This window comes from Carlito syrichta, unplaced genomic scaffold (assembly GCF_000164805.1).
Source record: "Carlito syrichta isolate Samal-C Ts95f unplaced genomic scaffold, Tarsius_syrichta-2.0.1 Scaffold71970, whole genome shotgun sequence".
NCBI classification, from domain to species: Eukaryota; Metazoa; Chordata; class Mammalia; order Primates; family Tarsiidae; genus Carlito; species Carlito syrichta.
Genome location: NW_007016066.1, coordinates 41066 through 64321, shown reverse-complemented (window position 1 = coordinate 64321; position 23256 = coordinate 41066). Strand labels below are relative to the sequence as shown.

Here is a 23256-nt window from a genome sequence, read left to right as displayed (position 1 = left end):
GAAGGAGGAGGAGGAGGAGCCCCACTGTGATGTAATGGAGGCCCTGACTGGCTGCTGGGGTGTGGTACGTGCAAACCTTGTTGTATGGAGGGGTGGGGCTGGTCAGAGCTGCCAGCGTGTGGCATCTGTGGAGGAGGAGAGAGCAGGAGAGAAGAAAGGTGAGGTGACGGGCACAGCAACGAGATGCCTGAAGAAATGAACCCAAACAAACCTGGGAAATCACAACCCCCAACGAGGCAGCCCCTGTACAAAGCTCAACACTTTTTGTGGGTATAGAAACAAAAAAATCCTCCCCGCAACCTCCCATTAGGGAGGCCGTGGCGGGGGGAGGGGGGAAGGTGGGGGCCTCTCGGGCTGCGTGGGGCCAGGGGGAAGCCGGAAAGGCCTCAAGACAAGCACAGACACGGGCCCCTCCGCCTCCCCGCCCTGGACACCGGCACCACAACGAACAACAGTGAGAGCAGGATGGAGAAGCAAAATGGGCATGTTTCTGGGGAGCAGGGAAGGGGTCGCCGCAGCACAGTGCAGGGCTTCCCGGGGCTGGATGGCGGAGAGCAGACGCGGACAGACAGCATCGGGCAGGTGTGCGGCTCAGGACTGGGTCTGCATCCCCTGAGCAATGCTGGGCACAAAGGCGTCTTCTGACAGCCAAGGAGTGTGGCAGCAAGGCCTCAGCCTGAGCCCTGCTGGCTGCCCGAGTGGAATCTAGCCACCGTCGGGGAGGCAAGGCGGGACGGGCACTTGGGGACCAGAAACTGCTGGGCCCTTACTCTGGGCCACTCCACCTAGTCGGCACAGGGTGCTGGGGGAGGCAGGCACCTCCAGGCCTCCAAGAATGAGGAGGATTCTGTGTGACAGTTAACCAAAGGGGAAGACTTGCTGAGGTCAGGGATGGCAGTGCTTCTCTAACATAAACTAGAGGATGTGCACTCTTCCAAGGGCAAGTGCACTGGAAGCTGGGCTGTCTGCGGGCAGGCAGATGGGTGGGTGAGATGTAAACATTCTCCACTAGTCAGTTTGCTGTCCTGCACAGGCCTTCCCTGGAAGTGAGAGGCAGGGAACCTCAGCAGGCAGAGCCCAAGCCTTGATGCTCCACTCCGAGCATCCCCACAGCACCCCAGCCCTACCCATACTCTGCCAGTGAGGGGAGCTCACTGGTACTCCTGGTCCTCTATTGGAATAGGCAGCCTGGACGGCGGTTTCTCCGGCCTTTTAATCCCCCTGTCCTCACCCCACCTTCTGAGCCCCACAGAATACACTGATGTCTTCTTCCTTTGTGAGTTTGGAATTGGCAGCCTGGCCACCCCTGGTCTTCCCTAGACCCCAATTCCTCTTCCTGTTTCTCCGAAAACTGCTCCCTAAGCCTTGCTGCAGGCTGGATTCTGCCACGGTTCATGCAGTCACCTTGATGTGGCCCCAAGTGGCACAGTGCCCTTCCAGCCCAATCCAAAACAGGGGAGGATCTCACAACCACGGGGTTTGGGACCCTGAGGGACCTGTATAGGGGTCACACATGAGGAAGAGGCTGGGGAATGGGCCATCAGTGCTGTCAGCCAGACAGCTTGGAGTCCCACCCATATGGCATCCTACTGTGCCCATCCTGGGGGAGCAGGGAGAAACTCCGCGGTCCTGCAAGCAACCCAGTTCAGGATAGACAGACCCTGGATCTTCTGACACAGCTGTCCCCACCCAGACATGGTACATGGCTGGCATGTCTTAGGGTCTGGAGGGGCGGGTGCCCACTGAGCCCTGCTGTTATACCCGTCTACCTGCCACTAGGCTTGGGAGAGTCCTTGGGTGTGTCGGCAGCTGGCTGGATTCCTCTGGCTAGCCTTGTGTGCAGGGGGGTTCCTCCCAGCTACTTGCTCACTCTGGGGGTGGGGTCCTCTAGATGGGCGGGTGTTTACCTGTGACTGCCCCAACCTACCCACCTCCCACAGCGGTACTTCCAGGCTTGGTGGCCCTATAGTGAGAGCTTAGAAATGGGGAAGGACAGAGCCATCTAAGGGGCCTCTGAAGTCAACTCACGGGTCCAGGACCCTCTGCACTGGATCTGGGCGGCAGGGCTCACAAGAGGCAGGGGGCAGCCTGGCTGACAGAAGGAAGTATGTAACATTCCTGCTGCTGTTTTCCAGCACGAGGAGCTTGCAAGGGCTCAGGATGTGCGGGGTGTGTCTGTGGAGTGGGAGCTGGGGTCTCCTGGGCATGGGGTGTCCTCAGGGCTGAGGAAGGGACACCAGGAGAGAAGTCCCAAGAAGTCAGAGGCTTCACAGGGCAGAGAGTAAGTCCCGAGACCTTGGCCGAAGCGCCACAAAGCAGTGACTTCTGACTTGGTTTCCTGAGAGAAAGTTTTGCAGTGCTCCCTCTCACCCAGATCCTTTTGGTTAATTCCACCTTCGCTGAGAGTCAGGGGTGGCTCTGGCCTGTGGACAGCTCCCAGTCCAGTTGCAGAGCCAATTCCACATCAGGCGTGTGGAATAACCAGAAGCCTTTTCCTTCCAGATCCCGTGATGGAAGATGAGAGGCCTGGAGTGGCACCTTCTGGAGCAGGCACACCCAATCCGGCTGCCAGGCATTGGCGATACCCCTGGGCCCCCTCCCCGGCTGATACAGCACAGGACCTGCAGCAACAGCCTTAGCGACTGCCCTTCCTCCCTCTATGATGAGAGACCAGAATGACTGAGGCCTCAGGCAAGCCACTTCAGCCCTCAGGCCTCCGTTTCCCCAAAACCTCAACTGTTCTTCCTCCACTCAGGCACTGCCAGAAGTCTTCCTCCATTGATGCAAGGCTCCTGTCTGTCTTGTTTACACCTGTCACAAAGCCTGGCTCAGAAAACATTTGTTGAACAAGTGCAAATCCCAGCACTGACTAGATGAGGACTTCAGAGGCCAGGCAGGCCTCCTGCCACTGCCATGGGGGCCACAGGAAGGGAGGGCCTGGGGATAGCACAGGACACTTTATCCCATAACGGGCTAGCTCAGTGACACAGGTTAGGTATTCATCAAGGCGGAACAGGATAAGGTGTGAATATTTCTAGGACCATGAGGCTTCCTGGCATCTCCTTTTGCAGTAAGTGGTAATGCCTGGGAGACTCAGACCCTTGGGGAATAAGTGTCTAGGTCAGGATCAAATTCCAGGTGGCTAGACCCATGCTTAGTCAATGTAAGAGTGTGTAAGTGGGGGAGAGAGGTGGTGGCATGTGCGTGCACACGTGTGTATACGTATATGTGTATGCAGAGTGTGTGAGTGCATGCTTGGGGTGGAGCCTGAAGCTTTTCCCACCCTAGAGAATCCAAAGTCCTGGGTGGAACAGCCAAGTCCAAGGATGCTGAGGGGCCACGACACAGCCTCAATCGGGCCTCTTAATTGCTTCTGAGCTCCCAGACTCAAATTTTAGTCCTCCCCTTTTTTTGGGAGGGAGCCAGGGTATCCACATCCCAGGGGAAGACTTCTGCCCCCGTCAGCCCCAGAGGCTTGGAAAGAGGGTGAGGGTGAGGAAGAGATACTCACAGTTTCCTGCATGGGGTGGCTGAGGGGTTTCTCAAGGGCGGCCATGTTGTTGGGCATGTCCGGGGGGTGGGAGAGCTGGGGGGGCCCGTGCATGAAGTCGTTCATGGATGTCCCACCAGGATTCCCATGGGGGAAGTCAAAATTGCCATGGCCTTGGTAGCTGTTGCCTGGGAAGGGAATGAGATGGGCGAGGGAAGGTTACCTAGAGGGATAGAAGCTACCCCCAGGGAACAGGGAGTGCATACAAGTACAAGCCAAGTGCTTTTTCTCCTGTGAGGCCAATCAGCTTCTGCGGCCTCAGTCATCTAGGCTGTGCAGTGGAGCAGCAATGCAGCCTTGTCTCGTGGGCTCTGGCACCCAGGGCACATGTTGCTCTTGCTGTTAGGGGAAGGGCAGAGTAGGAGACATGGTAGGTAAGGCTTCTAGGGGTTGAAGGGACATGGAAGGAGGCCCAAACTTGAGTCTATAACGGGATATGCTCAGCAATTCCCCTATGTGGCCACATTTCTTACCTGGCAAGACCTGGGCCCGAGGGCGTGGCCAGGTTCTGCCAAGTCCACAAAGAAAGCTGCATCAGACTCAAGATTTCTCTGGCCACTGTGCCCTCCACTGCATGGCAATGGTGAGGGCCAGAGAATCTGCACGCTTGGAGGCTGGGGTCCTTGGCATGCTGGGGCAGTCTGACCAGGTGGCCTAACATCTCTGGGCCTCTTATCACCTAGGAGCCCTGGGGACATAGGATCAGGGATCCTACTTGGAGAGTTGCTGTCTGGAGGGGTATTTTCCAAGAATCAAGTGGCAGTGAGTGAAGCTTGGTCTGGGCAGTAGAGCCAGTGATGGACATTGGTGGCCACTGGCTGGGCTCCAGGAGCCTGGACTCTGTCCCTGGACAGGTGGGAGAGCTGCAGGGTCAGGGACGACACAGATGTCACAGAAGAACATGGGAGGGCTAGGCGGAGGGCTGAGTACTCCAGACGGATGTGTTCAGCAACTCCAGTGAGAACTGGCTGGGAAGGGGCAGAAGCTGTACAACTCAGAGATGCGGGCTTGGAAGCCCCCAAGCTAGGGTAGACATACCCAAGTCCAGCAATGTAGGGACTGCTTTCTAGGGGTAAGGATCCTCTGCCTCTCCATCTACATCCCCCCACCCCCACTGCTGTCCGCACAGAAATCCTGTACCCCTGCTGGGGCTTGGGGCTGCCCTCCTCTCTCCCTATAGGGCATCACCCACCTTGGCTGCTGTAGTCATTGGAGTTGTTGCCCCCGGGTGGGGGTGGGAGTGGGTATGGGGACGGGCCGGGGCCCAGGGCTGCGATCATCTCCATGACGTTGGGCATGATCATCTGGCTGGGACTCATGGTCTTGAACCGTTTGGAGGGGATGCCGTCAGGGTCATCCTTGATGTGCAGGTCTGACTTGATGGGCACCGGCCGCCAGCTGCACGTGGGGTCGATGGTGACCTCTTCAAACTCAGAGCTGGGGGAGCAGAGAGGGAGCTGAGGTTCTAGGGTACTGGGCTCTGAACACAGAGCCTCCAGCTCGAACGGAGACTGAGGCCCCTGTCCCCACCCTCATCACGCTCTGAACCAGACGGGAGCCTGGTGGGGACTTTCACATCTCTGAGAGATGGGGAGACTGAGGCTAAGAGGCTAGGAAAAGTAACTGGCTGGGCACAGGGCAGCTGGTCTCAAGACCTCTCACCTGGGGAGTAGCCAGTGGGGGGGACACTGTCAGCTTCCTACTCTGAGTTTTGTCCCTTCTGGAAGTTTCCTAAGTCCCTAGGTTCAGAGGCCCCAAGGTAAAGGATGTGGGTGAGTGGTCTGCTAGTCTGGGGAATGCTGTGTCAGGGCTGTCCACGTGCTCATCTCTCTCCAACCAAGCTTCGTCCCCTCAACCCTGGCCTGGCCCACACTGGACCCCCACTTACTGTTGGATGGCATTCAGGATCCCCCACATGTACTGATCCACCTCCAGGCCCTCCAGCAGAGCGGTTTTACTGGAAAAGGAGATTGGGGAGGCATTGGCCTTTGCTTCTGAACCCGAGCACAACCTACAATCCCCTGTGTCACCAGGACCCTGACCCTGCTGCTGGTTACTATAGGAGGCACAGGAGAGGGCAGTTCTGTGACAGCTTGATACCGAAGAACTGTCCAGAACCCTCATAATCTGATCTCCTCTGCCTTGTTTGGGTTCTTTTTCCTTTTTTCTTTCTGAGTTGGTGTCTCACTCTGTCACCCAGGCTGGCGTGCAGTGGCACACTCACGGCCTCGACTTGCTGGGCTCAGGCGATCCTTCCGCCTCAGCCTTCCAAGTAGTTGGAACTACAGGCATGCGCTATCATACCCTGCTAATTTTTTCATTTATTGTAGAGACTAGGTCTCGCCAAATTGCCCAGGCTGGTCTCAAACCCGTGGGCTCAGGCAATCCCCTCGCCTCAGGCTCCCAAAGTGCTAGCATTACAGGCTTGAGCCACTGTGCCAGGCTGTTCTTTTTCTTTAGGGCAGCTAGAGGGGAGAGCCCAAGAAAAGGGCCAGAGAGCAAGAAAAGTTTCTCCTTCTGTGGTAGGGGGTGGTTTGGGGAAGCCCCCACTGGGGTATATGTCACTCACTTGCACACAGGACACCTCCAGGTCCCTCTCTCGCAATTCAGCTGCAAGTACGACTCCAGGTCAAAGCACTGCAGAGGCCAGAGACAGACAGGACTGTCAGAAACTACCTAGTCACACCTTGGGGACCCTAGAAAGGCTTCCCCACTAGGGAGAGAGACAGGTGGTAGGAAAGATCCAGGGTGGAGGTTAGGTGGAGTGAAAGCCAGGCTGCCTTTCTGCCACGCTGAGTGACTGATGCCTCCAACCCAGCATACCTCATGCCACCTCCCATGCCCCAAATGTCCCCGTGCTTATGTCCTCTGAGAAGCCTTCCAGGGTCCCTCCCCAGCCAATTCTGTTTTTGCCCTGTGACAGCCCCTCTCACTGAGGCCAGGGGCAGCCTCTTCAGTCCAGCTCAGGCACTGAGGACAAATCTGATCAAATTCCTCAATCTGTGTCAGATAGACAAAGTGACCAGGCCATGAACGGTGCTCATAACATTCTTCTGAAGGGAGGGAGGGAGGCTCCTGCCCCACCACGAAGCCCTGAAGACCAGCTGAGCATGACAGCCCTGGATCCCTCTGTGCACCCATGCCTAGGTCCCTGCAGGGATGCTCCTCGCTCCCCTTCCTGTTCTGCCACAGGCTGCCCAGACTGTAATATTCCAGAGACACTTCCTGAACACCCGCTCTGACAAGGGCCTGGACAGGCAGCAAACTGGACAGAGGCATTGCGTCACCGCTGTGAACCAGCCATGGCCATGTGTGTGAGACGTCCAGCTGGCACCTGACATTTGTCAGGTCAGGGACCATCCAAACCCATTTCTGTGGCCCGCTGGGAACCCAAGCCTGAGTACGCAGGGAAGTCATTTAAAGGATAAATGATGGCTGAGATGAGAGAGTGACATTCCCTGTTGACGGCCACGACATCCCTCAGAGCCACATTTAGACAGGCCCTGTTGTCCCCTCTGCTCGCCCCTCGCTGTCCCAGCTACAGCCTGGGTGGCTCGCCGAGGGGCCGTGCTTCCTGGGGCCACTCACCTGGACGTGCTTGCAGTCGTGGCCTCGAGCGGGCAGCTGGATGCGCCGGAATGTGATGGGGCACTTCAGAGACACCTTGATGGCCGTCTGCTCCACGCCGTCCTCCCCATTGAGGGTCGTGTTGCCCGACGAGGCAGCCACGCTGCTGAAATTCCGCTTGACTGTGGGGTGGAAGGTACAGGTGGGTGAGGGGGCAGGGTAACACTGCTGAGGTGGAGGGTCTACATGCACCCACCATTCCCTCATGAGGCTGAAGCAAGCCCTGGATCTGCCCGCTGCCCCTCCAGGCACCGAGAAGGCCCAGAGCAAAGAGTCAGACCACTGGGGGCCCTGGGCTGCCCAGCACTCTGGAAGGATGCCCCATGTGCCACATGTATGAGGAGCATGGGACTGGGGAGGGGGCCACGGTTGGTCCCCATCTCTGCAGATCAGGCCCTGCCTTCACTCAAAACGGGGGACTTGCTGCAAAGCTTGCAGGACCCCAGTACAGCACCTCTCCGGCTTACTGGGTCAGTGAGAAAACCCCTCAGGTGCTTCTGCACTTTGTCCTAAAAGTGTGGAAATGGAAACGAACAACTGCCTGGTGGAATTCTTGGGCTCAAGGAGGCAACACGTAGAAGGTGGCAGTGTGCCTCCCTGCAACCTGGGCATCTCCTCCAAAGAAGTGGATCTAAGCCAAGTCCCTCTTGAGTTTCAGCATCAGCTGTTGAAGTGAGGCGAACAAGCTGGAATCCACTCCCCACACAGTGAAGATCCTTCCATCCTTTGAGGCCTGGCTCAGGTCATCCCCTCCTTCAGGAAGCCCACCTGGACTGCCTTAACATGGCATTTTGTTTTAATCTGCCTCATGTCCTGTGCTGTTGTAGGTGTGTCTGTCCCGGCGCCCAAGCTGGGCAGCCAGCCCTTCCATACAGGGCAGGTTCCAAAATTCCCACCAGGCTTTACAGCCTCATCTGATCACCACCATAAGCCCAGAGGGAGGGTGTGAGCCTGAGGTGGGGCCTGGTGCTCGAACACTCCAGGTCCAGCGGCCTTGTGCATGGAGGCAAAAGTCAGAACCGGGGAGCGGTGACCCCTGCTCAAACCTGTTTATAAAGGGCTGGGGTCTGACTCGCGCGCTCTGTGCCCACCCTGACTCACTTTTTGTGATACAGTGCTCCGCAGGCAGAAGGCGCTTCTTGAGGAGGCCTTGCAGCACGGAGCGGACGGAGGGCCGGTGCACCAGCTGCAGCACGAAGAGGTGGGACTGCGGAGAGGGAGCACACGCTGAGTTCCCGCCCACTGGCCCCACGCCTGCCTGCCTGCAGCCTCGGCAGCCCTAGGCTGTCCCCAGGCCTGAAGCCCCTGGGATCCCACATAGCCTTGAAGGACACACAGAGCTTCACAAAAGAGGACAGTGGAGGGGCCCGCGAGAGCAAAGTGGGGGTGCATGTGCGGCGAGCAACGAGGCTCAGTGCAAAAGGGAAAAGGCCACGCCTGAAGCCAGAGCGCTGAGGTGCTGAAGGCCACCGGATCTGAAGTTGATTCCACGGGCCACAGTGGGTAGGGGAAGGGGATACTGCAAGCCTGTAGAGTTGTGTTTCTGAAAGATCACTTTGGCGGCTGTGGGGATGGGGACACAGTGACCCAAGAGCAAGGCTTAGGGCCTAGAGGGACCGTTGTCCTGCGTTCCCCGTGCTGACCTGGCCCGCCGGCGCCACTGCTCCCCAAGCCTGAACCCCGCCTGCCCCCCGCCGGCACACTCACGCAGCAGCAGGCCGTGACGGTGATCTGGATGGTGTTGCGGCCCGGCTGGCACACGTGCTTGAGGTGCAGGGGCTTGTGGGAGGTCTTGTTGTCACCGCGCTCGATGGTGAGGGGCGTGGCGTTCACGCTGACCTGCACCGAGGCCGGCCAGTTGGTGTTCATCTGCCGGTCTTCGTGGTGGTAGCACTTGAACTGCAGCTCCAGGTCAGACCTGGGTGGGGCGGGGGACGTGGGTGGGGGGTCAGGGTGACTCTGCTAGGAGGCTGCCCACGGCCTCTGTGGTTCCGAACCAGCCTGCACGTCCCTAAATGCACCACAGCCTCAAGTCCTTCAGGACCCCATCCCTGGACACGATGGCCCCCCAGCCTCACCATGTTCTCCTCCCTCACCCTGGAGACTCCCTCTTCCACATCTCCAGTCAAAACCCAGCCTGCCACCCAAGCTGCTCCCCGTAATTCCCACACACTGCTCACTCCAGCCATGCCCCATGGCTCCGGCTACGATCGCCCCAGTTTTCCCGCCCTGTAAAGGGTGACTCCTCATTTCCCAGGACAGAGACAAAGGGAAAAAAGAACAGACACGAATGTGACAAGACCAGCTCTGAGGCTGACGAGGCTTGTCTTCAGATCAGGGTCGTTTCTGGTTCAGCCCAACCCCAAGGTGTACCCCCACCTAGGACACTGCACTGAAGGATTCGCAAGGACCAGCCTTGACCACATAAGTGTGGCAACAAAGCCAGGAGCAGGAAACTTCCCAGGTGAGGGCATTCCCAGGTAAGGCGTGCGGGTGAGTAGGGCGCCAGCTCAAATGGGCTGCACAGGGGTCTGTCCCATGCTGGGAGTCGCCGCCCTCCTGATTGTCGCGAATGCCCATGCCAGCTGCCTCTGGCCACCTCACTGCATCCTGATCAGTGTGGTGGAGACAACGGCAAGTGGGGGTGTGTGCATTTGTCCAGTGCAGACCCATGTCTCGCCCTCAAGTCTCACTGGGCAGTCAGGGGGCTCTACTCACAGGCATAGTGTGACAATGAGTCTTGCCTGAGGACGCAGAACCAAGGGATGCAGACACCCACAGATAGGTTCTGGCATCCAGGAGACCTGGACCCAAGTCTCAGCTCTGCCCTTTGTGGCTGTGAGAACTCACACGAGCTAATTCACTTCTCTGGCTTCGGTTTCCTCCTCCGTCAAAAGGGAAAGTGGTGCCCACTCCCAATATCAAAGCAGGTCATGTGTGGAAGGCGCTGAGCACAGGCCTGGCCAGGCAGGGGACGTTCAGACCCAAGCTCCAGCACGTGGCCCATGTGTCTGAGCAGCAGCCCTGCCCCACGATCAGCCTCCTGCAATCTGCAGGGCTTGCCGAGCTGCCTGCCCAGGCTGGCCTCATCTCGCTACGTCCCCGGCTCTGACCACATGAGTTCACTCAGATTCCTGACCACTATCCCCTTGGCTGGGATACCCTCCTTCTCAGTCTTGAGGTCTGAGCTGCTGTCAACCCACATGCCTACAGGTTTCCCATGACATTCCAGGGCCTTGTGCAGGGAAGGGCCCGGTTAGTAATGCTGAGTGGGTGATAGCCACCTGGGTTGGCACCCCCTCCTGGACACGCACCTCCACATCAGCGTCTGGTGAACTGTGGGCCGCAGATGGAACACGTGGTTGCTGACTGCCAGGTTGTGCTCCAGGCGGAAGGGCTCCAGCACCACACCATCCCGCACAGGGAACGTGAGCCGCAGCTCGTCATTGTGGTTGGCTGGGCAGGGAGAGGAAACGGATGAGTCGCATGCCAGGCTGCCATGGTACACAGGAGCATAGGCTCCGGGTCGTGGGAGGGACGTGCTCACCCGGGGCTGCAGGCCCAGGAGAAGGCAAGCACGCATGTACAGACGGGGCTATGCCCAGGTGTGCACCAGGGACCCCATGGCGTCTTCAAGTGCTCCTGGCCCCAGCCGGGCCATGCATCCCTCCTCTCCCCACGCCTCCCTGCTCTGGAAGCTCCAGGCTCCTCTTTTCAGCTTCTACCCACAGCTGGGCGCCAAGTTTTCTCCCAGACTCCAGCCACCCGGGCAGCCCAGCTCCCATCTCAAATATCCCTCTGGCTGAGGCTTGCCTGCCCTCAAGCCCTCTGGCCTTCTGTCGTGTACTTCCCATCCCCAGCAGCCCAACTCTAAGCCCCCTGCCCCTGGTACTCAGGAGGTTGGGGGAGTCCCGAGTGGGGTGGAGGGAGAGTGTGGGGCCCTCACCTGGGGGCGGTGGCAGAGCGCTCATATTTGGCTTGATGTCAGGTGGGAAGGGTGGTTTGACGTCTTGGCTGGGGGACAGGTAGGGAGGGATGCTGCTTCCGGGGGTCATGGGGGGTGTGGGGTTCCCTGGAACAGGCGAGTGGGGGTAATTTGCTACAGGAACTGGCCTGGGAGGCTAGAGGGAAAGAGAAAATACACACAGATTATGAGGACACAGGACACCCCACTGACCCCAGGGTCAAGCTCACCAAAAGGAGAACCTCCACCAGGGGAACCCCTCCCCCCATATCTCTACCCCCTCAGAAGGCTGGTGGGTTTAGGAAGGGTCTCCCACCCTTTGTCTGGGTCTCACGCCACCGTGTTCCTCCAGTGTCAGGTGGATGCAGAGACCCCTACCCACCCATCTGACAAACGGGGACACTGGGACTCAGGTTGGTGTGAGACTTGTTTGATTCAACCCTGAGAGGAGAACTGGGATTAAGCCCAGACTTCCTGCTGCCCAGCCAGGTGGGCTTCCTACAACATGACATAGAGGCCACAGCCACCATGCCCAACCCATCTGGGTCGCCAGGACCCTTTCTCCCTCCCTCTCCTAGTCCTTGCCTTGTTCTCTTTCAGGTCTGGTCAGGCCTACACTTGTCCCTGATGCACCTATCCAGAACGGTGGATCCTCAGTTCTGAGTACTTCTGTGCCCCAAACCAGAGGACTGGGACATGCAGCCCCCCCCCCCCCCCACCGTGGGCACCTCCACACATCCAGAGAAGCTGGGGCAGGAGCAGCAAGAACCTTCAGACATAGCTGCCCAGGGGCTAGAACCTTTGCAATTAAAATTGGAACATACCCTGTTGACATTCCCTTGGCTGTAGTTGCTGTAGCTGCTTCCCGAGAAGGTGTTATTTTGTCCATTAAACTGTTCTGGCTATTAAAACAAGATCGACAAGCTGTGAGTGTAAGGCAGAAAAGTTACAAGAAGCCCGCTTTCCCTCCTGACAGTAAAACTTCCAGGAGTAAAGGGGATGCGACAGAGACTTGTCCAGAGCTGGGCTGGGGAGGGGGGGAGGCAGAGCAGTCACCCCAAGGGACGGCGTTTGCTTCTCTCAGTCCGTGGCTGTTAGTGTAGCACAAGAGTTTACAAAAATACCAACTGCTGAAGTTGGAACAAAAATGGTAAGGAAACCCATACAGCAGATGGGCATGTAAATTAGCCTGGTTCTTTGGCAAATAAATGTGAAATAGTGAGTCTTCTTCACTCCTAGAAGGTAGTTTATAATAATCCTGAAGAAGAAACAGATGATAGGCTGGAAGATATTCATCATAGTATTATTTCAAAAATGAAAAATCAGAAGTAATCTAAATATCAAATAGAAAGGGAATGATAAAATAGGATAAGGATATCTCAGTGGAATATTAGGCAGCCATTAAAAGCAAAAGCCATAGATACACTGCAGCAAGAAGTGACATGATTATGAGTTCATGTTAAGTAAGAGGAACAGATTCAAAGTTAAAGCTGTAATAACAATTTTACAACATGTAGGTGCCCACCTGGCATGTAGCGAGACAAAGTGTGGGATGAAATGTTAACTTATTCAGAGTATGTGCTTTGTTATAAAACGTACTTCCTTTATTATCTTGTGAGTGCCATAAATGAGAAAAGGAGAAAGAAAACCATCATCCAAGCCCCATGAGAACAGGAACCAAGAAAAGCCAGCCTGACTTTCTGCTCACTGAACTTGGCTCTGAGTATATGGGACATCCAGAAAACAAATGCCCCCTGGTGTCTTCAGGACACACATGCAGGGTCAGGGATGGGATTTGGAATGTGAGGTAGAAAGCGGGAAGGGGCCCTGAGGCATGGTGGCAAGGCTCGGGGTAGTGTGGGTGTCCCAAGGGGGGCCACTCACCTTGTAATACTGCCCCATGTTGACCGTTGGGGGCGGGTACTGCCCGGTGCTCGGCTGGCTGGGCATCCTCTGCCCTGGGTAGTTGGGAGAGGTGAGTGGCCTTGGAGGGTTGGGGGTGGGGTACTGGCCTGGCTGGGTGGGGAACTGGCTGTTTGGTCCATATTGCTGGTTTCCATAGTTGGGCTGTGGTGTCAGAAAAAGGACAGGGGAAACGTTGTCAATGTCTCATAGCCATGCCGCTCACCCGAATGCCAGGACGGAGCCTGTCTCCTTCTCCTTTGCTTAGGCTGTGTCTCACCTACAAAACACCCTCCCTACCTGTAGAGGGAGAGGCCCAACCAGATGATGCCTGGGATCCTTTCTTGCCCTACATCAGGAACACAGCGTTCTGCCCGTCCAGCTCATGGAGCACGTGCCCTCTGAGTCAGGAACACTTTCACAGCCTCTCATTCATGCCATTGTGAGAGGCTCGATTCTAACCTTCCACTTGTGTCCTTTTGCTGCTTGGTTCAGCACTGCTGTGTTCCCCAATGAATACCCCAATGTGACAGGGAAACAGTCCATAGGATATACTTCTGGAAAGGTGACCCCTGCACCCCTGCATTCTGAGGGAGAATCTGGGTGGCACTGTTCCTGTATCCCACACGGAGTAGAACACAGACCCGGTGTTCAGTTCCAGGCCATCGGCAGCCTGTCATCTGTGCCAGGCTGGGAGAACCAAGTCGGTGAAGGAAGGAACAAGATAACTTCTCCTGGGAGAGGCAATTTAAAGAGGAGAGGAGACAGCGCCACCCTCAAAGCACCTTCCCTGCCTGGAAAGTCAGGTGACCCTCAGGGCCACATGATGTTCTGTGGAGTCAGTAGTTTCCTCTTCCTTGTCTGTCTCTCCTGCCCCCCAAGCCCCGAGGTCCCATTGGTGGCTGTGCCCCAGTACCTGACGAAGTGCCATCAATACCTGCTCGACAAAGGAATGAGGAGTCAGGGTAGCAGTCAGAGTGTGGGAGACCTCTCTCTAACTGACGCTGTGATGACCCAGCGGCTCCTCTGTGTGACAGTGAGGATCCTACCATGGGAGGTGTCGACATGGCTGGTGCCTGCCTGCCCTGCAGGCTAGAGAACAGAGTCCTCTACCGAACCAGGTGACCCAGCCCCAGGCCTTGCCCTAAGGTTCCAACAGTTCAAACACTGTATGATTAAGTCAGGACAGGGCCAAGCTGTGCAGGCCGTGACCACCCAGTGCCACAGCTCAGAATCCGTCATTCTGTAGCTGAGTAGCAGCAGTGCTCTCTGAAGAGGATGATTAATTGAGTAAAAGTACCGAGAGCCTTTGGTGTGTTCTCTCGTGGCAGGCATGAGTCAGGAGGTCAGCAGTGGTGCAGGTGCAGGTTGGACTCTAATGCCCAGGAATTCTGCCACAGCCTTGCCAAGGTCTGGTGGCCCCAAGGCTGGGCTCACAGATGTACCCCAAGCCCAGCCAGTGGGGATGCCAGGAGTCCCAGCACAAAGGGGGCTGAGCAGAGGCCCAGTCTGAGCACATGGGGGCTGTGTGCCGGGAGTGAAGCCAGCAGCTTAAGGTCTCCCCCCCAGCTCCCAGGACAGCCAGGGACTGGGAGTTGATGGCCCTTCCTGGCCCCTCCCTGAACACATGTTGACCAGGCAGAGGGGCGGGGCTCCTGGATGCTAGAGGAAGCCCTGACCTCCCTCTCTCCCCCTTCTGGACTCAGAATTCCTCCACCTGCTGCCAAGTCACCCAGTCTGAGCTAGGGCAGAAGCTTGGGGAAACTGCACAGATTTTCAAGGAACTTAAGGTCCTTGGCATCTAAATCCACTGTAAGCCCAAGCAAAAGGCACAGTCTTTTTCTTCCCCTTTGCTAGGCAGTGTGATGTGACAAGGGCCACAGACTTTTTTTTTTTTGAGTTGGAGTCTCACTCTATCACCCAGACTGGAGTGCAGTGGCCACTCCTGGCCACCGCAGCCTTGACCTGCTGGGCTCCGGCAATCCTTCCGCCTCAGCCTTCCGAGTAGCCGGAATTACAGGCACGTGCTACCACGTCCGGCTGATTTTTTGATTTATTGTAGAGATGAGTTCTCACTGCCTAGGCGGGTCTCGAACCCGCGGGCTCAGGCAATCCACTTACCTCAGCCTCCCAAAGGTGCGGGATTACAGGCTGAGCCACTGAGCCCGGCTTGGGCCACAGTCTTGATGTCAGATAGGAGAATGTTCTGAGCACGGGCGTGCCAGCAGAGAACAGTGGGCACACAGCTCAGGAAGGAGCTTGGATGGGGGGCACAATCAAGGCAGGCCTCACGAGGGGCATCTGCTGTGCCAGGAGTCTGGGGCCCCTGTGCTTTCTGCAGGTAAACTAAATCCTCACCCGGGTACCCAGCTGGACCAGCTGCCACCACTACTGTTTTCTGAGTGTTCCCTGGAGGCCCTGTGACACCCCCTCCAGAAAGCCTGCCTTCTGTTACTCAGACTGAGCTCCGTGCAGTCCACCAGGCATCATTCCCTTGTGGGTCTCTGCTCAAATCTTTTCTGCTAAAGTCTGAGTTCTCGGAAAGCAGGCGGTATAGGTTTTACTCCTCCAAATCTTCCCCAACACCTTGCTGAGCTGGCTGGGCAGCCCAAGAGGCCATGCTTCTCCCGACAGAGTGACTGACCATGGTTGGAGACGAGCCCTAAGAAACAGGCTCCCAGCCACTTCCCTTCCTCTACAGCCTTTATATACCGAAAGGGTTTTGCTTCTGCTCTCACTCGTGGGGCGGGGAGATGTTGGGAAATCCCTTGTGGGGGTGAAATGAACTAAACCCAAGGAGGTTAAGTTCTATCCCAGAGTCACTACCAGTGAGTGTCTGAGCCAGGACAAGTGAACAGTAAGAGCAGCTGCTGCTTGCTAAGTGGCCTGGGGCCAATCACTTCACGGACATCCTTACAGGTCCCCCCAGGAGGCGGGTTGGATTGTCACTGCTATTTATAAATGAAAAAAACCTGAGACTCAGGGGGGGTGGTGTGACTTGCTCAAGATTTTCCAGCTGGGAAACAGCAGAACCAGGTCTCAAACCCAGGAGCACCTGACTCTCAGGGCCTCTTGGTCCAGGCGCTCTGGGGGTCAAGCCACGCCCCTTCCAAGGCCCCACCCACATCCCCGTGTCTTCAAGCCCAGGTCACCCACCTCCCACCTCCCACCTGTCCACAGCCACACTCACCTCTCCCGGGTATGGCCTCTTTATGCTCTGAATGGGAAGGGACTGGGGCCGGGGGCCCGGGTAGGTCTGCTGGGGCATCCGCTGCCCGTGTGTGCCAAAGGGGCTGATGCCAGGCGGCCGGGGCTGGTTCATGCCCATGGGAGGGCCGCTCATCCCCGAGGGCGTCATGCCAGCCGCCATGCTCGCGGGGTTCATGCTGCCCCCCATGGAGGCAGGCCCCCGTGGCCCGGGCTGGTTCATGAATTGGCTGTTATACGCCTGGGTGGGACCCATCTGGAAAGAGGAACAGACCTTCAACGGGAGAAGAAAAAAAAAAGAATAAAATGCCACATGCATTGAAAGTGCAGGGAGGGAAGGGGGAGGAGGGGGACAGGGGAAGGAGCACTTTTCTGTGCGGTTCAGGCCTGTGATCACCATGCCTCAAGGGAGTGGTCCTCGCGGGCTCACTGCTGCCCTCTGCAGGCCGCACAGGAAAAATGCAGCTTGGGGGTGTTAAGGGTGGGGTGGGGGGGTGGTCACTCCAATGCACAGGCAGCATTTCCAGGAAGGCAGGCAGGGAACAGGGAAGAGGGTAAGGGGACAGGGAGAGTGGAGACGATGAGGATGAAGGGAAGAGCCCGAGTGAGGCTGAAGCCCCTTTCCTGGAAGCCCTGGCCCCGCCCTTGGTCCTCAGCCAGCAGCGGAGATAGGCCCTAGATCCAAAGAGTCTGACTTGGCACAGCTTTCACATCTGCCGGCCTGCCCTGCGGTCCCCACCTCCATGCCTCCTGTCCTGCATCCCTATGGGGGTTCTCCCTTTCCTCACCGCCACCCAATCCTTCGGGAGGTTAAGGGAGCAGCACTGGAGTCCGGGCAGACGCACAGACAGATGACTGGAGAGTACTGGCCTCAGAGGCCATCCAGGAGACAGACTGGCCACAAGGCTAGTCTTAGACCCCGAGCCCACTCTTGGGTGAGTAGGGGGCCAAGAGAGCAATGGAGAAGCCCTTTGCCCATCCGCAGACACACACAAGCTACCAACCCACACAGAACAAACACAAGTCCCCAAATACCCCCTGCCACTCCAACACACTGACAAGCCCACATTCTAACACACACCCCTCTGCGTGCTTCCAAGAACACCCGACACCATCAGCTCCCCTAGCACACGTGGCCCCACAAGCACCAGCGCGCCGGCTCTCATTTCCTGGGACTGGCTGGGTGAGGCTGGACCAGGACTAGCGGGAACCCTTACCGGTCCATACTGGTTTATCTCCTTGTTCTGTGTCTCCTGCAAGGCTGCCACAGTGGCCGTGGCTGTGGCTGTAGCCGTGGCTGCTGCCGCCGCCACTGCCGCTGCTGCGGCGGCCGCCGCTGGCTGAGTAAAGTCAGCGGGCGGCCTGGTGTGTGGAGGGATGCCCATGCCTGCGGGGGCATTGGGACCTCCGGGGTAACTGTGGGGAGAGAAGGAGAGGAGAGTTAGGGGATGCATCTGAGGATGAACCCCCGGCAAGCTTTGGGCTGGGAGGAAAAGGACAGGGCTGTACCCAGAGCCCAGAAGGCACAGGGTCTTTTGGGGATGGTAGTCACTCGTGCCACTTGGGCTACCAAGCCGCTTGCTCCTGGAGCCCTTAGGGGGGTGCTGGGCAGTGCCACACCTTCAGTACATGCTCCTGGGACCCCGGTGAGCCCATCTTCTAGAGAACACAAAGCCCCAGAGAATGTTTGCTTGCCCAGGGTCCACCAGCAGAGATGGTGGACTTGTGGATGCACACCTGTCTGACACGTGTGTTCACCCACCAGGCTGTGCTGTTTTGTCAACCCTGGGCCAGAAGCCCAGCAGCTGCAGTCAGCCCTGGAGCTGGCAAGGAGTGAGGCTGAGGTAGGGGTCTCAGACAGGGCAGGGCGGCAAGAGGAGAACCGACACTTCTGCTTGTTTGTCTCCTCCCCACAGCTCCTTCTGGGATTCCCTGCCCCTCCCTCCCAAGCCGAGGGACTCCCAGTCTCTGCAAGTTCTGCCTCGTGGATCAGTAGGGCAGGGCAGATTTTCCCAGACTGCTGAACTGTCTTGAGGTAACTGGGGCCCATCTACAGTTGCTCTTTGGCTCTCCGGATCCAGCTCTCTCAGTGCCTTCTGATTTACTAAAGATACAGGCAGAGAAGAGTCATTTTGGGGACCGAGACGTTGCCTTTCTATTCCCACAGACCCGGAGGCTGTCCGAACACAGCCCAGAGGCCACAGCGTCTGATCTGCAGGCTGGATCCCAGAGCTGGGGATGACCGAGCCCCTTCATATAAGGCGCCTCAGGCCAGGAAGCACGGGGCTGGATTTAAGTGGGACCCTTCTTCCCTTCTGCCGATGGAGGGAGAATGGAGGACCCCAGGGAGGGGGAGGAAGTGGGGGTGGGCTTAATGATGCCCAGAGTGCACAAGTGAAAAGGAGGGGCAGGCCTGGGAAGCAGCAGCACCAGCACCAAGTCAGCCTGCCTCACCTGGCCCCGAAGCCCCCGCTGCCGGGGTAGCTGGGCCGGCCATACATGCTCTGCTGGATGTAGGGTTGTGCCGGGCCCGCCTTGGCCGAGAACTGCTGCTGCTGTCCAGTGAACTGTGGGGAGTTGAGGCCGGGGTTGCTGGTGGTCATGCCCGACGCCATGGGGTTACCGCCTGGATTCATGGGGTTGTTGGCATTGGCCATAGGGTTCCCGAGTACCTGTGGGCGGAGAGAACAGCCGTTACCCCAGCCAGTGTCCTTGGTGGCGTAGAGAGGAAGAGGGAAAAACGGGGAGGGAGAAGGAGAAAGAACAAGGGGTGGACCCCATGGGGGAAAAGTAGGAGTGGCATTAACGATTCCCGAGTGTATAAGTGACGAGGAGGGGTGGGCCTGGGAAACAGGTGGCCTAGGGGGTGGCAGTCCCAGTCTTGTTTCGGAAGCGGTGAGGGCATGGTCAAGGTTCACAAAGCCAGCTCCAGCAGCCTCAGGCATAGACAGTTGGGAGAAGGCAGAGGCTGTTCCTGCACTAGGCGGCAGGTGGGGAAAGCACGGGACTCCTCAGCTTCCAGTTCCCCCCAAGAGGGGCCTGACTGGTTAGGCCACACAGAGGTCCAGAAGCCCTGGGCAGCTGCTCTGCCGGAGACAAGAAGCCCAACTTGTCAGCTCTGGAGGGCAGCAGAAGGGAAGCCCAGGGATTCCTTCCAGTGCTACAACCAGCCGAGCTTTCCATCTGGCCATGGCCAAGACTGACAAGTGACAGGCAGGTGGGAGACCCTCCGTTAGGGCAGAGGAGAGAAGGGAAATGATAAAGGCAGGCTCGACAAGGTGGCTGGTCGAGGGTTTGCCACAAGCCTAAGGTGCAACATTTTGTTGAAATCTAACCCAGGCCATCCAGGGTCAAAGACCTCTCAAACTCTGCAGTCCTGAGGCCACTAACACACAGGCATTTCTCCTGTGCATCCAATCAAACGAGGGCTAGGGAAAAACCTCTGGCTGTCTGTCAGATGAACGCCATTTCCCCAGAAAGGCCCTAGGATGGACAGTCCACAGAGGCCCAGTGCTATCCTCCTGAGGTGGGTGTGAACCCTTCCTGGGGTAGAGATGAGTCTTGGAAGCTGGTCTTTCCAGCAGGCAGGGCCTGGGAGGGCAAGGAGAGCTGGTGTGGCGCGGCGACCCGAGAGCACCAGGGATCCAGGGACCCTTTCGCCTAGAGGGAGCTGTGGCTGGGGGTGGGACAGGCTCTTACCTGGCTCTGGGATGTGTTGGTCACTCCCCAAACCGTGGTGACCACGGAGAGGGAGCCGGGAGGCTGGTTGGTGTTCTGCTGCCAAGGGACAGAGTCATAGGGGAACGACCCATCACTGCAGAGGGAGACAGAGGGGAGATGTCAAGCGCTGACAGGCAGGGCTCAGACAGGGCTGTGTCCATCACCCATCATGCTACTGCAGTTCCCAGCCGGTCCCAGGTGATCCCATCCTGCACTGTCACTTCTGAACCCCCCCAGGCCATCTCAGTGTCTGACACAGAACAGTTGCCACTTCATGGGGGACACGCTGTGCTCAAGTGACCACCTCACCCCAACACTGCATGGAGCCACCTCCACGGCCATGTCACCTCAGCCCAAAGCCCACAGGCCATGTGACAGAGGATGCAGTGACTCTGTCAGTCGAGGCTCTTCCCTCACCGTGCCCTAACTTCACGTGGCCCACAGAAAGAGCTTGGGATCCCTCATGCCCCCTTCCCCTTGGCACTGCCTGGTCCTTCCTCAAGAGAGTTCGCGGTCTCGGTGCTTGCCTTCTCTTGACCCTTCACATGAGCTGGGCTCCTGAATCACCCTCCCCGCCCCGACGGTGCGGGCACAGGCCCACCTGCTGCGCCTCCTCCCTCGCCCCCACCCGAATCGCTCACGCACATCCCCTCAAGCCATCTCCCCCAAACACCTAAGACACTTGGCAGAATCCGAGACCGTTGGGGTTTTCAGTGTTTACAAGGCCAAGGCCAAGCTCGAGCTTAAGGATGACCTACTCTGCTGCCTGGGCCCACCCCTCCCTGCATCCTGCTTTGGCTCTAGCCTCTCCTGGAGCTGCCCCTGAACACTGCCTCCTCCTTACCAGCCCACACCACATCTCCCCAGGCCACTCACTAGGCCCAGCGGTTCCTGTCTTGTTTGGGACAGGGGAAGCCTCCACACACCGGAAGAAAGAACTTAGACTTCAGCCCTGTGCCCTGCCCTTAGACCTGTAGTAGCATCCAGTGAAGCCTTCCCGCAAATTGCCGTGGCACAGGAGAGGAGTCAGGGTAGGCAGAGCCCGGCAAGAGGGGCAGGCATGAGCTTGATAAGGGGCAGGAGGGTTCACAGCATGAAGACGCCTCTCCCCCTAGGGCCTGCCCTGGCTCTCCAGCATACCCACTTCACTCAGAGTCACAAAATTCCAGACAGAGGCCCGAGGAAGAGCCAAGAGCAATGCACACACATCTATCTACCCCCTGAGGGGTGAGGCCTGCAGTGGCAGCAGGTACCTGGGGGTACGCGTGTTGGGGAAGGGCTGGGTGGTAAGAAAGCGCTTCACACCTGCCTGGCTTGTGCCTTAGTCGTAAGAGACAGCAGAAGGCAAAGGCTCTCATTCATCTGGTAGACTCATTCCTGGCTGAGGTGTCAGTCCAGCCCTAGAGGCGGGGGTGAGTGAGAGTGGCAGTGCTGGGGAGACACCAGCAGTCACTCAGAATGCCAGGGGGATGCAAGGGGACCAGTCCAGAGGGAGGATTTCCAGGAGGAAGGTGGAGTCCCGTGCCCATAGCAATGTCAGTCAAGGAGGGCAGAACCGAGCCACTGTCGTTCACACTTGTCCCTCTTCTGCCTGGACACCCGCCCCCCTGGGTCTCTTCCATTGCCCCTCAGTCCTCGTTTCCTTCCTGTCTCTGCTCAGATCAAGGGAGAGACCTGCCCTGCCCTCCTGGTGAAAAGAGCAACTCTCACCCACCCTCCCTTCCCCTTCGCCCTGACTTTCAAGTCTGTTTCATAATTAGATACTGACTTGATTACCATCCACCTGCCTCTAGCACAGAAGCTCCGTGATGGCAGAGGCTTTTGTGCTGAGGGCCCTGTGCAAGTTGCTGCATTCACTCTCTGCAACTTGGGCATAAGAATGACACTCCCTCTCACTTTCTTGGTGTTTTCCAACTGTGGGTCACAGGACCTGAGTGGGTGACGTCTAACCAGAAAGAGGAAAAAAAAGGGAAGGAAATAGAGAGGATCAATGTGAGCACGCAGTGAGGATGAAGACAATGTATATTTGTATATAAAACCAAGACACAAGTCCTTGAACTTGTGTCTCGGTTTTATATACAAATATACATTTGCACTGGGCCAGGGTTTCATATGCATTATTTGTTGTGGGTCTCGGTCCAATAAGTTGAACTTGGCAGCCTGAATCCCTTGTGGTTCAAGGAGAATGTAGTCAGATAGGTGCTCGACCTAAGGAAGTGACACAGACGCATCACTCGTGATTTCTGGGGAAGACACAGACACCTGCGTCACTCGTGATTTCTGGGGAAGTCGCAGGACTAGAATTTCAGGAGAGGACCTACACTCAGGGAACCTTGTTGGCCAGACCCGATGAGGTCTAGTGGCCTGTGGAAAGGAGTGAGACCCAGAGGCACAGACTACAGGTGACAGACAGTGACAGACTCTGCTGGCAGATTGAAAACAGGGAGCCCAGGAAGCACAGGAGAGTAAACAGTGAGCTGGATACCCAGGGAGGTTGGGCGGGAATGAGGCCAGGTGGAAGACAACTTGTCTCCCAGGTCGCTAGGGATCTGCAGTATCACCTGGTCCCAGGGCAGGCACCCTGTAGTCTCACAGGGATAGCCTGGAGGCTACACTTAAAAAAAAAAAACAGAGGACACCCTCACCCACCCGACCTGTCCTCCTGTGAGGCCCCTGGTCTTAGGTGTGCTGGATGAACACAGGATATCCCACAACTTAATGAAACTCACGCCCGAGCCACTTCTCTCCCAGAACTTCTGCCCCACAAGTTCCCACCAACCCTCCAGGCTGACATCCGGTTTAGAAGGTCCTTCTAGAACATGCTTGACCAGGCTCAGGACGTCAACTCCCACTGGGAGTCCCCAGAGTCTGGCAGGGCTGAGTCTGAGCCCAGGGAGCCAGCCCTGCTGCCTCGTCACGTCAGCCGGGGAGGCCGTGGCACACTGGGAACATGGCACAGGCCCACAAACCAGCTCCCACCCGCCTTGCCACACGGTGGGTGGAAATTAGTACCTTCCTGTTTCGCCCCCTCCACCCTGAACTCGGTGAGTAGCACAATTAATCGATGTTCCCAAAATGGACACCCCATCGTCTGGCTGGCCGGTTTACTGCCCAGGAGCCAAGGTATATATACCAGTGAGCACACGGGCGTACCGGGACACGTCTGAGGACACGCTTTCCTCCACATGCACCTGCTGCAGAAGTGGCAGTCACACCAACACGATTGTGACTCATCTTGCTCTGGGGGAGATGGCGCCTGCTGTCACCGCGAAGCCGCTCGCCCCCG

The 23256-nt window shown here is 57.5% G+C and overlaps 1 protein-coding gene across 1 annotated transcript in view; it reads right to left on the bottom strand.

Annotated features, from left to right (window-relative positions):
* Positions 1–23256, bottom strand: part of ZMIZ1 (zinc finger MIZ-type containing 1) — a 36351-nt gene that overhangs the window by 5439 nt on the left and 7656 nt on the right. Inside the window, exons 2-16 of the mRNA XM_021709664.1 lie at positions 19950–20064; positions 18705–18922; positions 17468–17666; positions 16234–16524; positions 13026–13208; positions 11966–12043; positions 11124–11298; positions 10492–10633; positions 8885–9095; positions 8279–8384; positions 7139–7299; positions 6120–6187; positions 5439–5507; positions 4743–4987; positions 3512–3678 (exon numbers count right to left, since the gene is read on the bottom strand). Of these exons, the coding sequence (XP_021565339.1) occupies positions 3512–3678; positions 4743–4987; positions 5439–5507; positions 6120–6187; positions 7139–7299; positions 8279–8384; positions 8885–9095; positions 10492–10633; positions 11124–11298; positions 11966–12043; positions 13026–13208; positions 16234–16524; positions 17468–17666; positions 18705–18922; positions 19950–20064 (2428 nt within the window). The remainder of the gene's footprint in view (positions 1–3511; positions 3679–4742; positions 4988–5438; positions 5508–6119; positions 6188–7138; positions 7300–8278; positions 8385–8884; positions 9096–10491; positions 10634–11123; positions 11299–11965; positions 12044–13025; positions 13209–16233; positions 16525–17467; positions 17667–18704; positions 18923–19949; positions 20065–23256) is intronic.